General features: G+C 53.0%; 1 protein-coding gene across 1 annotated transcript in view; it reads left to right on the forward strand.

The window, feature by feature from the left end:
- SHANK3 (SH3 and multiple ankyrin repeat domains 3) overlaps positions 1–14,722 on the forward strand; it is a gene marked incomplete at both ends in the record, with an annotated part of 518,002 nt that overhangs the window by 466,329 nt on the left and 36,951 nt on the right. Inside the window, 2 exons of the mRNA XM_081330688.1 lie at positions 6,610–6,734; positions 14,277–14,412. Coding sequence (XP_081186814.1) covers positions 6,610–6,734; positions 14,277–14,412 — 261 coding nt within the window. The remainder of the gene's footprint in view (positions 1–6,609; positions 6,735–14,276; positions 14,413–14,722) is intronic.

The following is a 14,722-nucleotide window of genomic DNA, read 5'->3' on the forward strand; positions in this document are numbered from 1 at the left end:
GCCCCCTCGGCAGGACACCCCAGTTGGTCCTGGCAACGTTTCTTACGCCCGTCCCCTCCAGCTGCCTGGGTGCCTCCTTCCTCTGCTCCCAGGCCAGGCTGGGGGACCAGCTGGGGTTGTTCGGAGGTGAACCAGGGTTGCAATAGCGTTTCCTCCCCCCCCCCCTTTTTATTCTGACACTACCTAAAAGCAGCCAGTCAGAGCCTTGGGGACCCCAGTAGTTGGGAACAGGGGTGAGAAAGGCAGGAGAAGGTCACAGTCTGGATGAGCCCTCCCACGGGAGATTTGGAGCCCTCTGCAGAGGTCAGCGTTGGGGAGGCCCCCCCCCTTCTAGGGTCTCTGGTCCTACTGAGGAGGGCCAGCCTGGAGCAGAAGGAGCCCCCGGGCCCCCTCCTGGGTGCTTGGTTTCTCCAAGGCAAGGGGGGGAGGTGGTTCTGCATCCACTGGACATGCCAGGACTCAGACGTACGGGGCCCAGCCCAGCCCTGTCCCCTCTTCTGGGGAACCCCTCTGGGGTCTGGGTTCCAGAAGCAGAGAGGGAGAGCAGCAGCCTGCAGGGACCCCCACTCTGCTCTTTCAAAACGGGGAAGGAGAGTAGAGAAGAAGGAAGCGGTTGACCTGCAGGTGCAATTTAGTTCATCCAGGCAACAAAGCCTCGGCTTTTTCAGAGAGCCGCATCACGGCAAATGCTATACATAATTCAAGAGGAGGCGGGTCTTTTCGTGGCGGGCAGGGAGGGAGGGGCCAATCTGGGCAAGAGCGTCTGGAGTTGAAGTCCTCCTGGTTCAAAAACAGGGTCCCACCTGTGCCCGCCGCTCTTGCCCGGGAAGTCCTGCAGGATGGATTTCCCCACCCAGGAATCTTGGAAGGAATCCTGTTCCAGAGAACTGCCCAGAAGCTGTTCCAAGCCTGGTTTGGACCCCCTTGGTGGCCTTCAGCAGATGCTCTTGACCGGAACCGTCTCCTTGCTCGACTGCAGGCGCTCCAACCTTGACCGCTTGAAGACTTCAGCTCCCAGAATTCCCCAGCCAGCTTTGGGAATTGGTCCACAAGTCTTCAAGTGGTCAAGGTTTGGAGAGCCCTGCCGTCACCCTTCCTTCCCTCAAGGTGGCCAGGATAGCAAGCCAGCTGTGTCCAAGATTTCAGAGCCACGTTGAACCATAAGGGGACTTCTTCCTTGGTGGTCCCGTCTGGGGTGGGGCCGCCCTAGGCGCCCCCTGGGCCTCTGCCCCGAGGTCACCAGACCCAACCTCCTGCCTCAGGAGCTGAGGCAGACCGGCTAATTTTGGGTTTCCCCAACTTTAACCACGCTTGCTCCAGGGGATTCGTAATTGCTCCTGGTCTCAAGTCTGCCAGCCTCATTGCTCCTTGTGTCCTGGGGGTCTTTGCTGGCCTGGCACCCCTTCCCCTTAACGCTGGTTCTGCCTTCCCTGCAGCTCCTTTATCAGCTTCCTTCACGTAATAAAAGGGCCTATTACTTATTCTGCTTACTCTTATAGAAACAGGAGCAATTAAGGACAGTAAAATAATAAAATGTAGGATGATCAGAAATCATGCATGTCAGGGAAACAGCCAACCCCCCCCTTGACCACCCCATGAGAAGGCCAAGCGGGGAGGGGGTCCTTCCCACCCACCCACGCACTCTTCCCAGGTGTGGCTTCCAGGTAGCCCAAAAGGATGCTCAGCAGTATAACAAGCTTAATCAATAAAATATTAAATACGGGATTTGCAGTTAAAGACACTGAGCTTGTCGGCCGGAAAGCTGACAGCCCAGTTCGCGAGCCGAGTTCTGCAGGATGGGGTGAGCTCTAGTTCCTTGCCCACCTAGTAGTCCGAAAGCTTGCAAATGCGAGTAGATCAATAGGCACCACTGCAACGAGAAGGTAACAAGTGTTCTGTGTGCCTCTGGCGTATAGCCGGGCTGGTCACTTGACCATGGAAAATGTCTTCGGACACTGCCGGCTCCCTTGACCAAGACACAGATGAGCACCACGCCCTAGAGTCGGACACCACCGGACAGGGAAACCTTTACCTCGCAGTCCTCTTGGTCATCCCAGAGATTTTCATGGAATCCTAGGGCTGGAGGTGGGGTCTTGGAGGTCTTGCAGCACCACCCCTCGCCCAAGGCAGCAGACCTCCTGGACAAAGGATTGTCCAATCTTTTCTTGAACACCTCTGGCGATGGAGCACCCACAACTCCACGAGGCAGGCTGGTCCACTGACTGACTTTTCTCACGGTCAAGAAATTCCTCCTTAGTTCCAGGTTGCTTCTCTCGGTGATTATTGTCCATGCGTTGCTTCTTGTCCTGCCTTCAGGGGCTCTGGAGCAGAGGCTGACCCCTCTCTTCTCTGGGGCAGCCCCTCAAGTACTGGAACTGGACGTACTAGCTTCCCTGTAGTCTATGGCTCTGTAGTCTATGAGGAGCTACCAGGAATATTAACATAGATATCTTAATCAATAATTTAACTTCACAATCCAAGCTTATCACTTTCTCCAATAAATGAAGCAGACGGAAGGAATCTTTCCCTGCTTATTAACCAGCCTTTAAAGCCTTGTCGTACAATCCTGGCCAAAAAGAAATCTCATTAATTGGCTATCAGAATTCATAGCAAATATTTTTTAACCCTTATTAAACAACGTCACTTTATAAATCTTCTTTTCATTTTTAAAAACCTTGATCTTTATTCCTATCAGGTTGATTTCTCATCATTTTTTCTTTATCTCTTTCCAGGAACAGCTTGAAATTCCCCTTTCTCTTTCCTCCCAGGAGAGTTTCCTTGAGGCCAGCCACTCCTTTTGCAAATCCAAAGTAAAAAGGTCACTCTTTATTCCTTACCCTGTGTGTCCCCTTCAATTATTAAGGCTGAATACTCTAAACCAGGAGTGTCCGACCTTGGCAACTTAAAGACTTGTGGACTTCAACTCCCAGAATTTCCCAGCCAGCCAGGGAATTCTGGGAGTCAAAGTCCACAAGTCTTAAAAGTGGCCAGGTTGGACACTCTTAAAATGTTGAAGAGCTCCAGGACCAGGAGAGATCCCCCCCTCCTGCCTCCCTCCATGCAGATCCACGAAGGACCCCCGTTGAGCCCCAATGTCAGCCGCTTTGTAGCGGGACCGTCCACCCCACGCTCCAGCTCTTCACGAAGGAAGCTAGATTTGTCCAGCTTGACCTATTTTTAAACAAACCCCCGTTGGCTTAATGACCTGGTATCTTTCTAAGGACTTCCAAGCTCACTTGAGTATCATTTTAAAGCTCTTTCAGGGGTTCCTTCCCCGTTTTTAAAGATTGGATCCATCTGAACACTTGTCCGGCCTTCTTGTCCCTCCCTCGGACTCCCAAAGATTGCCATTGCCGGTTGTGAGGATTGTATCTGCCGGTTCACTTTAGCATCCTGGGTTGTGATCCATCTGGCCCCGGTGGGCCGAAGCCACTCCAAGCTGCTCTGCGTTCCTTCTCCTGACCTGCCTGCCTCTCCTTCCCCACGGAGAGCGCCTTCTGACGGGTTGGACCGCTTTTGCAAAAAAGGCAGGTGCAGAATAGGAATTAAGCCGTTGTCGGTCTTCTCCATGTTGCCCATCGGCATCTCGCCATCTTCTCCAGCCAGGGGACTCGGCTGTTTCTTTCTTTCTTTTTCTTCCCCAACAAACTCATCTTGTCTTTTGTGGAAGACTGAACGCATTCCCAGCCTTGGTCTTGCTAACCCCATCCTTCCAGCCGTGGCACGTTCCTTGATATTCTCCTTTCGTTATTACTATGTGCCCCTCTTTCCATTTTTTTAAAAAAACTTGTTCTTTTTGTTTCTCATTATATTAGAGAAATCTTGGTACGGCTCCGCCAGTCTCTTAAGCTATTTTCCTTTCTCTTTGGATTCCTTATGTTTAGGCTTTCATTAGCTCATTATCCCAAATTTCCCAGTAATTCTCCTGAACTGGTTTCCATCCCATGGGATCGTTCCTTGTGGCGACTGGTCAGAAAGACTAGACATCCCCCACTTCATGTATGAACGGATGCACACACCAGCTTCCAGATTTCCAAAATTCTGCTTTTCCTTGCAATAAATCTAATAAGACTCTGTGGGAGTCAGGCTTTCTCGGTGAATAGGGACTTGACGAGAGCCTTTTTTAATTGACATTTTGACTCAGTTCTTCCCTGATATGGTAAGTTCTAGTATTTTTTGCCTCAAGGAGGTTAACAATGATTTTGGAGTTACTATGGAAAAATGTAAGGGTTTTTTTTGGAGGGGGGGAGTTTTCCTAAGTCCCACCCATTAGCAGGCAAACCACTCAAGATACGTCTCAAAGGTGCTTTTCCAAAAGGCAACTGGACTTTATTGGGTTTTTTCCTTCAAAATGTTTCACTTCTTCCGTTCTAACTGTTCTAAATAACTTCAGTTAGAACTGAAGAAGCTTCCTGGGTGAGAAGCGAAACGCTTTCAAGGAAAAAAACCAAGAAAGGTCCGTTGCCTTTTGGAAGAGCACCTGGAAGGTGGAGAATCTCCATAGACATTCACTCAGGATAGGGAAGCTCTGACAGATGGGGGGGGGGCATCAAGGCAAGCCCTGCGGAAGAGAGCGGGAACGGAGGCTGCTTCAGGGCGAGGCAGCTGCCTTCAGAGGAGACACGGGCAGTCTGAAATCCGTCTTTCTGTTCCAGCTTCCCACTGTTCTCTCCTGACCAGCCACCCAGGAGGTCTTCCTGCCTGGAAGGACAATCGGCACCCGACAGGCAGGGTGGCGGATTGGGGCCACTGGCTGGGCTGCCCTCCTACTTCAGCAGAAATGGACAGACTTGACCATAGGCCCCTGGGTGTTGTGATTCAGGGTCAGCCTGTGGGTTCGGCAGTTGGGTCGGACGACTCAGAGGAGGAGGAGGAGGGGGTTGTTGAAGAGCTTGCTGAGGGGGTTGGACAGCTTGATGAGAGCCCTCAGCCAGGCCCCTCTCACCTGGTCACGACGCAGACCCAGCTGTGTGAGCCTGACAGCGTGGTTGAAGATGACCCACAGCTGGCCCTGTTCAAGGATGCCCGACGCAGGAAGCAGTCAATCAGGAGTAAACAGAGGAAGGCAATGGGGCTCCTCGGAAGGAGGCAGAGAGAAACCACGCCCTGAACTGTATATAAGGGGGAATGCGTGGGAGGGCTGGTTTGCTGAAGGCAAATGCTTGAAAAGCTCCTGTTTCTTGGTTTGTGTCTTGTTCTATTTGTTTTTGTAACAATAAATTTGGCAGGCGTAATTCCAGCCTCTTGCCTTCTTGTAAAAGGGGTTGTCCCTGCTTTTTCTGCAGGGCCGGTAGCAGGCTGGTACAGAACAATGGGCTCCGTGCTGTCCCTGGCCTCCTGGCCCACGTCCCTTGTCACCCAGGCTGGACGAAGCTTTCTTTGAAAGACGGACGCCCAGATCCCCCTCCTCCTGCCCCCTCCCGTTCTTTAGATGAGCCTCCAGGGCCCAACCAGCCCCCCCCCGGTCCCATTCAGAGGCAGGCACTGGCTGGGTGCATGGAGTGCCCGCTGGGACCTCTGTGGAGCTTGGCCACCATCCCAGAATCGTCACCCTGGGTTGCTTACTTAGTGCCATCTGTTTAGTGACCATTCAGAGTCGCAGCAGCACTGGAGCAAGTGACATTTTTCACACACCGGTTGTGGCATCCCCAGGGTCACCGGGTCAAAATTTGGACGCTTAGCAACCGGCTCGTATTTATGACGGTCGCGGTGTCCTGGGGGGGTGTGTGATCCCCTTTTGCGACCTCCTGACAAGCAAAGTCCATGGGGAATCCCGGGACACTGCGACCGTCATAAGTACGAGCCACTTGCCAAGCGTCCAAATTTTGATCAGGTGACCCTGGGGATGCTGCAACGGTCATAAGGGAATAACGGTCATCATTCGCTCTCTTCAGTGCCGTTATCATTTTGAATGGTCACTAAACCATTTGGCTGTAAGTCAAGGACCACCTGGTAATCTCTCTAGCGAATTCCTTAATTCCTTATGATCACCTTTTGTTACCTTCTTGTTAGTAGCAACAGAAAAGTTGGGCTCACTTGTAAGTCAAGGACTACGTGCATAGTAGCAACGCCTTTCTATCTGGCTGATAGAACCAAGAATGACACAAGGAGGGACCTCTGAGTAGCCCCTTCACTGTGGTTCGCCTAGACCAGGGGGAGGCAAGCGTGGCTCTTTTAGGACTCGTGGACTTCAACTCCCAGAATTCCTGAGCCAACCATGCTGGTTCAGGAATTCTGGGAGTTGAAGTCCACGAGTCCTAAAAGAGCCAAGGTTGCCTACCCCTGTTCTAGATGACAGAATCTTGCCGGAGCAAAGCAAACGTCTCCAATAACTATAGATTTACTCTGAGCTGCTAGGGAGGGTCCGACTTGCTCCCTTCTTGCCCACCAGACCTCCCAAGCTCCACTTTCTCTTGTCCCCTGGGAAGGACACCCCCCCACCTGCGACTCTGGACTGGGTTCCCCCCCCACCTCTGGTGTTCCAGGCTGCAGGTCCAAGGCAGTGTGCCGTGAGGTCAGTGGGCCGGAATGTCTTTAGGGCCAGCCATGCAGAGAGGCCCTCCCTCACTCCTCCTGACCTGGGATTTCTTTCCTTCCTCCTCCTTTCAGCGGAAACCCCAATTGAGGAGTTCACCCCAACGCCAGCTTTCCCGGCGCTGCAGTACCTGGAATCGGTGGATGTGGAGGGGGTGGCGTGGCGAGCAGGACTGCGCACAGGAGACTTCCTGATCGAGGTGAGGCCAGGGCAGGCTGAGCAAGGCTTCTCCTCCACGCCGGAGCTGCTCAGCCCTGCAGAGGGAGGGGCAGGTGGAGGGGCACCCTGTGCAGAGAGAAGAACACACACACACACACACACACACACAGAGGACCGTCTCTCTCCACAGCTGCATTTTGCTGGGTTAGGCATCCGGTGAAGGAGAAAAGATCTGAGGGCAAAGAGGAAAGCTTCTAGCAGGGCAAAGGGGATCTTCCCCAGGGTCACGAGCCCTTGGTCGCTTCCTTCTCCCAGGGTTGCTTACGGCGTCTTTTAAAATGTGGCCCCTGTGACTGGCCACGGGCCCCTCGGCACCCCTGACGAGGAACACGGGCAGGGCGGGGGGACCTGCTGGACCCGTAAAGTCCCTCGCTGGCCCCGCTCCATCCTTTCGCTGCTCTGGCATCCCCTGCACTTGTCCCTGGTGGCATCCCAACCATTTGCTTCCTCTGGGATGCGTTGGGGTGGCCCCGGGCGAAAGAATGGGGGGCTTCTGCCCGGCTCAGCCACCTGTCCCACCGGGTGCCCAGCGGAGCTGCAGACGGTTTCTGACGCTTCCCTTCCTCCTCTTCCACAAGAGACCATAAGAAGTACTGCTGATAGAGGGTGTAATGCAGATAGTCCTCGACTTAACAGCGGTTCATTTAGTGACCAAAGTTACAACAGCACTGAAAAGGTGACTTATGACCGTTTTTCACACTTACGACTGTTGTAACCTCCCCGTGTCCATGTGATCAAAATTCAGATCCTTGGCAACTGTCTCGTAGCTACGATGGTTGGAGTGTCCCGGGGTCACGTGATTCCTTTGTGCGAACTTCTGACCGGCAAATTGAATGGGGGAAGCCAGGTTCACTTAACGGCCGTGTTACTAACTGAACACTCGTAGTGATTCACTTAAGAATTGTGGCAAGGAAGGTCATAAAATGGCGCAAACTTGCTTAACCAATGTCTCACTTAGCCGCAGAAATTTTGGGCTCAATTGTGGCTGTTAAATCAAGAACTACCTGTCAGAAAATCTGGAAACCCATTTGTTTCCCTTCCATCCTTCTGATACCAAAGAAAACCAATCTTGAGTTTCTTTCTCACCCTTTCCTGCTTTCCTGGGTTACGTTTCTGCTTCCCCAGAGGCTGCCACGTATTTTCTTCAAGGCCGTCTCCACACTCCTCTACGGGGGAATGAAGGGAGTCGAACTAGTGAGGAGGAAAGAAGATGTGGGCTCAGTGGGAGGAATAGGAGGAGGAGCATTTGTCAGTGGAAATGGCGGCCTCGAGAGGGCCTGGCCGCCTCTGCCCTGGAGGCCCTTATCGAATGACCTTTATATCCATATATAAAGTACTGCTGGATGTAAAGGGTACGGCAACAGTGCTTCGTGATATCACACTGGCCACACGGCCACGGAAGGGTCTTTGGACAACGTGGGCTCGGTGGCCTCGTAATGGAGATGAGCAGCGCCCTCTAGAGTCGGCGGTGGCTAGTGGAGTAAAAACCACAGGGACACCTTTACCTGGATGTAAAGAGGAGAAACCGATGGGGGCCTGGTGGACAGTTTGGTTCAGAACTGTGCAGATTATTGAGGCCAATGACAAATATTTGGAGCTGTCTGGACACCCCAGCCTGGGACTATTGGGTGCTCCATCACTGGAGATTTTTAAGAAGGGACTGGACAGTCACTTTTCTGAAATGGTATGGGTTCTCCTGTTTGAATAGGGGGCTGGACTAGAAGACCTCCAAGGTCCCTTCCAGCTCCTATTCTATTCTATTCTATTCTATTCTATTCTATTCTATTCCATTCCATTCCATTCCATTCCATTCTATTCTATTCTATTCTATTCTATTCTATTCTATTCTATTCTATTCTATATTCTGTTCTATTCCATTCTATTCTATTCTATTCTATTCTATTCTATTCTATTCTATTCTATTCTATTCTATTCTATTCTATTCTATTCTATTCTATTCTATTCTATTCTATTCTATTCTATTCTTGTTCTGTTCCATTCTATTGCATTCCATTCTTGGCCTTAGTCAGCTGGGATGGTTCCCCTGGGCGCCCTGGAGCCCTCTGTCCTGATACCGGTGCCCCTCTCTCTCCCCCAGATCTCTCTGGGCTCCTGGCTAAGGGCGCTGCTTCTTAAGGCCAACTTGATATTTATGGAGATGGAGCTCAGTGTGTGCGTTTCACTGGAGTGGCTGCATTTTGTCATGCTGGGGTGTTGTCAGGAACACCAGCAACCAGATCCAGATGTTCAAGCTAACTTCATTATATTCTGCCTATTATAAAGGAATCTGCCCAGACTGCTTGCCTTCCCCTGGGAACAGATAGATAAGGATCCACGGCGCTCGTGTGTGTACGTTTTCTGGATCTCTTGCAAGGATTCAAGGCTAATTCCTTGCTTGAGACCGCCTCCCTACCTGGCTGGGTGTTTCCCAACATCTTTTGAAAGAAGCGTAAGCATCTTTGCTGGAAGTCGTGCCAAGAATGGAACAGTCCCAAAGCAGTTCTTGGGCCCGTGGGTGTTACCTTCTCCACAAAGCAAGCTGTGACTCAACACACAGTCTGGTTCTGCCAAGCTTGTCTGTTAAGAGACGACTTACGGACAGTGGACATCAAATGAGAAGATGCTGAGGCCCCACCGTGGACAGGATTCATTGGGAGAAGCTTGCTGCCCTGTGCGCTTTGTGCAATGATGACGATCACGGTGTCCCAAGGGTGCTTTTCCAGGAGGCAACCGCGCTTCCTTGTTTTTCTTTCGCTTTCGCTTCTCATCCAAGAAGCTTCTTCAGCTCTGACTGGACGGTGGGGAATGGAAGGGTTTGTACTCCTTGCAGTCCTCTCTCAACAGAGGGGCAGAGACACGACTGTCTACAACACGGTCCTTTCAGCAGTTCCAAGAAGGATCCACGCCCGTTTGCACCACTCAGGTGACCCTGAGGACACATAAACCTCCAGGTGGCCTCAAGGACTCTCTGAAAGAATACACAGATCAGCTGTCTGCAAGGGATATGAATCCTTCCTTTCTCCATTATTCATTCAGAGCTGAAGAAGCTTCTTGGATGAGAAGCGAAACTTCTTCAAGGAAAAACAAAATCCAGTCACCTTCTGAAAATAAAGCTCCTTTGGGACAGCCATAGCCTGGAGGAGGGAGAATCTCCATAGATGGGGATGATGGTGGGATCTGGTGCTTCCCCCTTCATATCTAGAGCTGGTTGCGCAGTCCTCGCTGCCTATTCAGCCATGACTGACTGGGGAATTCTGGGGGTTGAAGCCCTCGAGTCTTCAAGTTGCCAAGATTGGACTCCCCCGGTGCAAACCTATCCCAGTACGAAGCTCTCGGAAGCAGGTTGACGGTAACCTCGGACAGCTGGAGGGCAAATTTGCTAGGATGTTGCCTGGATAACACTCACTGCCTGGTCATAGTGAGATCTGGGCCCAGGGCAAGAGCATGAGCACTTAGGCATCTATACCGCTCCACAGTGTTTGACAGCCCCCTCTAAGCATCTTACAGAGTCGGCCTTTTGCCCCCAACAATCTGGGTCCTCATTTTACCCACCTGGGAAGGACGGAAGGCTGAGTCAACCATCAGCTGATCAAGTTCTTGGCAGTGGGCAGAATTAGCCTGCAATGCTGAATTCTAACTACTTGCCACCGGGGTCCTTCCTTCCTTCCCTTCCTCCCTCCCTCTCTTCCTTCCTCCCTCCCTCCCTCCCTCCCTTCCTCTCTCCCTCCCTTCCTTCCTTCCTTCCCAGCTGTGTGAATCCTCAGCCAGGGCCAGAGGATGGAGAAGGCCGGCCAAGACCTTTGGGAGGGGTGAGTCGGTGAGGGAGGGGGCTATAGAGCCCAGCATCTCCGGCAACCTTTTGCAAGGCATCCCCTCCTGGTGCTTGAAGGGTGGAGAGCCAGTGAGGAGAGTCCAGTTTCCATCATCCCCAGCAGATGTTGGGTTGGCCTAGGTTAGCTCGATTAAACCTCTTTCAGAACAGACTTTTGGATAAAATGGCTTTTTTTTTTGGAAGCTGTTGCTGGATATATATTTTTTTTCATTCCAATGCGCAAAACCAGTTATTTTTGCCACAGTGCTGAGGAGAAATGACATTCAGCGCATTAGCTAACCACATCTATTTTGAACAAATCTTTCATTTCCTTGAGAAGAAAAATTAAACCGAGGCATGTCATTAGGAGAAGCTGAGCCGAGGCAAGGTCCCGGGTTAGGAAAGGCTACCCACCCCACCAGCCGGATTGAGGGCGAAGGGGTCAACCTGGTTGTCATCGGCCCCCATTTATTTATTTTTTTATTTTAATTCCATTTATATCCCGCCCTTCTCCGAAGACTCAGGGCAGCTTGAAAGGCTGCCAAGTGCTGCCGGGGAAAGGGGCACCCAGAGCTCAGTTCCACGTGCCAAATAGTGCCCAGAAGTCTCATGGTGTTGAGACACGCAGCAAGACGCTTGTGGTTTCTTGCAGACACCTCATGACCCACCTGGGGAACATCAACAGTGGGAGAAGGGGTTGGGGAGAGGAGGAGGAGGAGGAAGAAGAAGAAAAAGGTCCCTGCTGCTCTCTGAGCTTGGTGGTTTTCTTGCAGACGCTTCTTGCTCGGCACTGAGGATGTTCCCTAGTTGGGTCATGAAACGTCTGCAAGGAAACCGCCAAGCCCAGACAGCAGCAGGCACCCCACAGTTCAGCCCTGAGCTACAAATATTCCCCTTTATTAGGTGCCAAAGTGCCAGAATATCGACCGCCCAGAGTTGGGCAGCAAATACATTCCACAAGGGATGCCAGCCCGTCTCCCTTCTTCAGCTGGGCATCTCCCTGGCATCTCCCAAAGTGGAGCCCGCTGTCCCCTTCCTTTGGCATTCCCTGCCCGTTCCCAGGTTCAGCTGAAGGGCACGAATGCCTGGCTTCATCGCTCAGCCGAGATGGAGCCAGGACTCTCCCTTGCCCGCTACTGCCCCCCCCCCCCCGCTTCATCCCTTCTCGGCCCTTTGCAGAGAGCTCAGGCCGAGGAGGACTGCAGAAGACCAGGGGGCTGGACGACTCCCAGCTCTGCGCTGAACCTAAGTGCATTTTCACTTTCTGTTTTCCTTCTACCTTTTCAGACAAATGGCCGTCCATTTGCTCCTAAAGCGTTCCCCAGGCGCTCTCCCCACTTTCTCGTGGCACGGGGACCGGCCAAGGAGGGAAGGCGGCTTGGTCTCTGGACGCCTTGACTCACCTCTGTGAGGCCTCTCCGCTCTTCGGGAGCCGCTAACTGGTTTTAGCTTCTGTTTGTGGCCACCACCTTAACCTGGATGAGTAGAGGTGGGCTGCCCTCTTCCACCAAAGGGACCGTTCTTCTTCGTCCCAGGAGAAGATCTGGGTCTGAAATGGCGTTTTGGGTCAGGTGGCTGATCCAGGTCCTCTTTCGCATGCATCTCGTTGGTTCAATAAATCATTGATCCTTCCTCCTCCTCCCCACCCGCCCATTTCCCCTCTGCCTCAAATCATTGACTTAACGTTCTTTGAAAGCAGAGTTTCGTTGATGAATGAGGAGCCTGTGAGTCAAAACACCCCCCTCCCGTGCGGAGGCCTTTGCCCACTGGGCACTTGAAGTCCCCGCTCTCACACCCTTCCTCCCACCACAGGGACCGATTCAGACGAAGCTTTCAAAAGGAGTCCCGTGGAGGAGGATGCGCCGGAAGGCCCTCTTCCCACGAGAGAACACCGGGGAGGGTCCCATTTGTTCCGTCTTCAGGTTTCGTGGACCGCTCTTTGCGTCCCCAGGTCCTGCAGGAGAGCCGAGGGAAAGGCATGCTTGTACCGAGGTCCCTGCGTGGGGGGGGGATAAGCTGTCAGGAAGAGTCAGAGGATCGATAAAGGAGAATATTTGTAGCTCAGGATTGAACCCTGGGGTCCCTGGTGCTCTCCGAGCCGGGTGGTTTTCTTGCAGACGTTTCACGACACAACTAGGGAACATCTTCAGTGCTAGAAAGGAGGGGGGATTGTGGAGTGGAGAAGGAAAAAGGGAGAAGGAGAAACAGGAGAAGAAAGAAAGGGGGAGAGAACTGTGGGATTCTTGATGCTCTCTGAGCCGGGGGGTTTCCTTGCAGACCTTTCACGACCCAAACGGGTAACGTCATCAGGACTAGGGGGGTTTGCAGAAGGGAGGAGGGGGTCGTCCTTGGTGCTCTCTGAGCCGGGTGGCTTTCTTGAAGACGTTTCATGACCCAACTAGGGAACATCATCAGTGCTAGAAGGGAGGAAGACGACGAGGAGGAGGAGGAGGAGGACTGTGGGGTCCCTGGTGCTCTCTGAGCTGGGTGGTTTCCTTGCAGACGTTTCATGACCCAGCTAGGGAACATCATCAGTGCTAGAAGGGAGTGGGGTTTGCTCTCTGTTTGTACCAATCAGAATAGAGCCTGAAGGGACCTTGGAGGTCTTCTAGTCCAACCCTCTGCTCACGCAGGAGACCCGGTACCGCTTCAGACAAGCGGCTCTCCAGTCTTTTCTTAAAAACCTCCAGGGATGGAGCCCCCACAGTCAAGGAACTGCCACCTTGGACAAACCGTAAACAACAGCCTCATGGAGGCGCCGCGGAGAAGACCCTCACCGACACAGACAGGGCCACGAAATGCAAACGGAGCCAAGCCCCCTCCCTCCCAGCCCTGAGGGTACTACATAGTTGGGCCGTGAAACGCCTCTAAATTTTCTCCCGGAAATACCCATTCACGAGAGTTTTGTTTTACAAATTCTGACCTTGGAGTTGGCACTGTGGCTTCCGTGGCTCGCTGGGTGGCAGAAAGTGGTTGGCAGCAGCTGGGAGGGGCCGTCTTGCCCCCTGGGGGTGGTGCCGGTGGCGCCACCCAAAGAGTCTGGGAGCTCTTCCCATCCCAACCAAGCCACCCCCCGTCCACCGGGTCACTCAAAGTGAAACAGGAGAGTGGATTGACAGCATCTCTTTTTTCTTTTTCTTTCCGGCTTTTTCCCCCTTTTTGCACACCAGAAAAACCTAAAGAACTGAATAGAAATGCGTCATTATTTCAGCTCAGAGGAAACATAAATTGTTACCCTTTGCTTGAATGGATATAACGGTGATAGTGCCGTACTGAATCACTTCCTGCCATTTCTTGGAATGCTTGTTCGAAGGTTATTTGGGCTATTTCAGGATTAAATATTCCCTGCTAAAGTGCATCCTTATTGTTTCAATGGCTGGAAAGACAGACAGAGCGGTCTGTACCTGCCTGAGCTGGTTCCTACCTGTACGCCCAGTGGCGTTTGCTTGGCTCTTTCCCCCTGACAAGGCAGAGCCAAAGGGGGGGGGGGGTCCTGCAGTGCCCCGGGGCTCGGCATCTGCCGCCTGGAGACCCCTGAGCAGCCCCTCCTGGGCCCTGGGGGCAGCAGTGGGGAGCTGAGACCCGGCGTTCCATGCTTAGAGACATCCGTGGCCAGGTGTTCCCTGCAAGGCGTGGGAAGGATCGTGGGACCCCGGGAGACGGAGCCCGCCCCTCCTCCGCTCATCCTTCCTTCCTCTCCTTGCTGCACAGGTGAACGGCGTGAACGTGGTGAAGGTGGGGCACAAGCAGGTGGTCTCGCTCATCCGCCAGGGGGGGAACCACCTGCTGATGAAAGTGGTCTCGGTCAGCCGCAAGCCAGAGTCTGAAGACGTGGTTCGGAAGAAAGGTGAGTGCAGGGCAGGCCCTGCCCTGTTTGGGTGGAGTCTCCCTCCGGGGTCTCGGCTGCCCTTGTGGGCTTGGAAGGGGGGGCTCCATTCCCCCCAGCTGTGGCTGCCTCTTTGCAGCCCACCCTCCCCGGGACAGGCACCTTTTGCCCTGCCTGTCGTTTGCCCTCCGCCCTCCCCAGCGTCCCTTCTCTCTTGTCTTCTCCAGCCTGGTGCTCAGTTCTCCAGGCCTCCATGCGTGAAGCAGAACCCTGGAGAAATGCCACCCACTAAGAGCTGACCCTGGCCCCGTGGCCTAGCCCAAAGGTAGAC

The sequence above is a fragment of the Vipera berus genome (assembly GCF_964194415.1).
Source record: "Vipera berus genome assembly, chromosome: 6".
NCBI lineage: Eukaryota > Metazoa > Chordata > Lepidosauria > Squamata > Viperidae > Vipera > Vipera berus.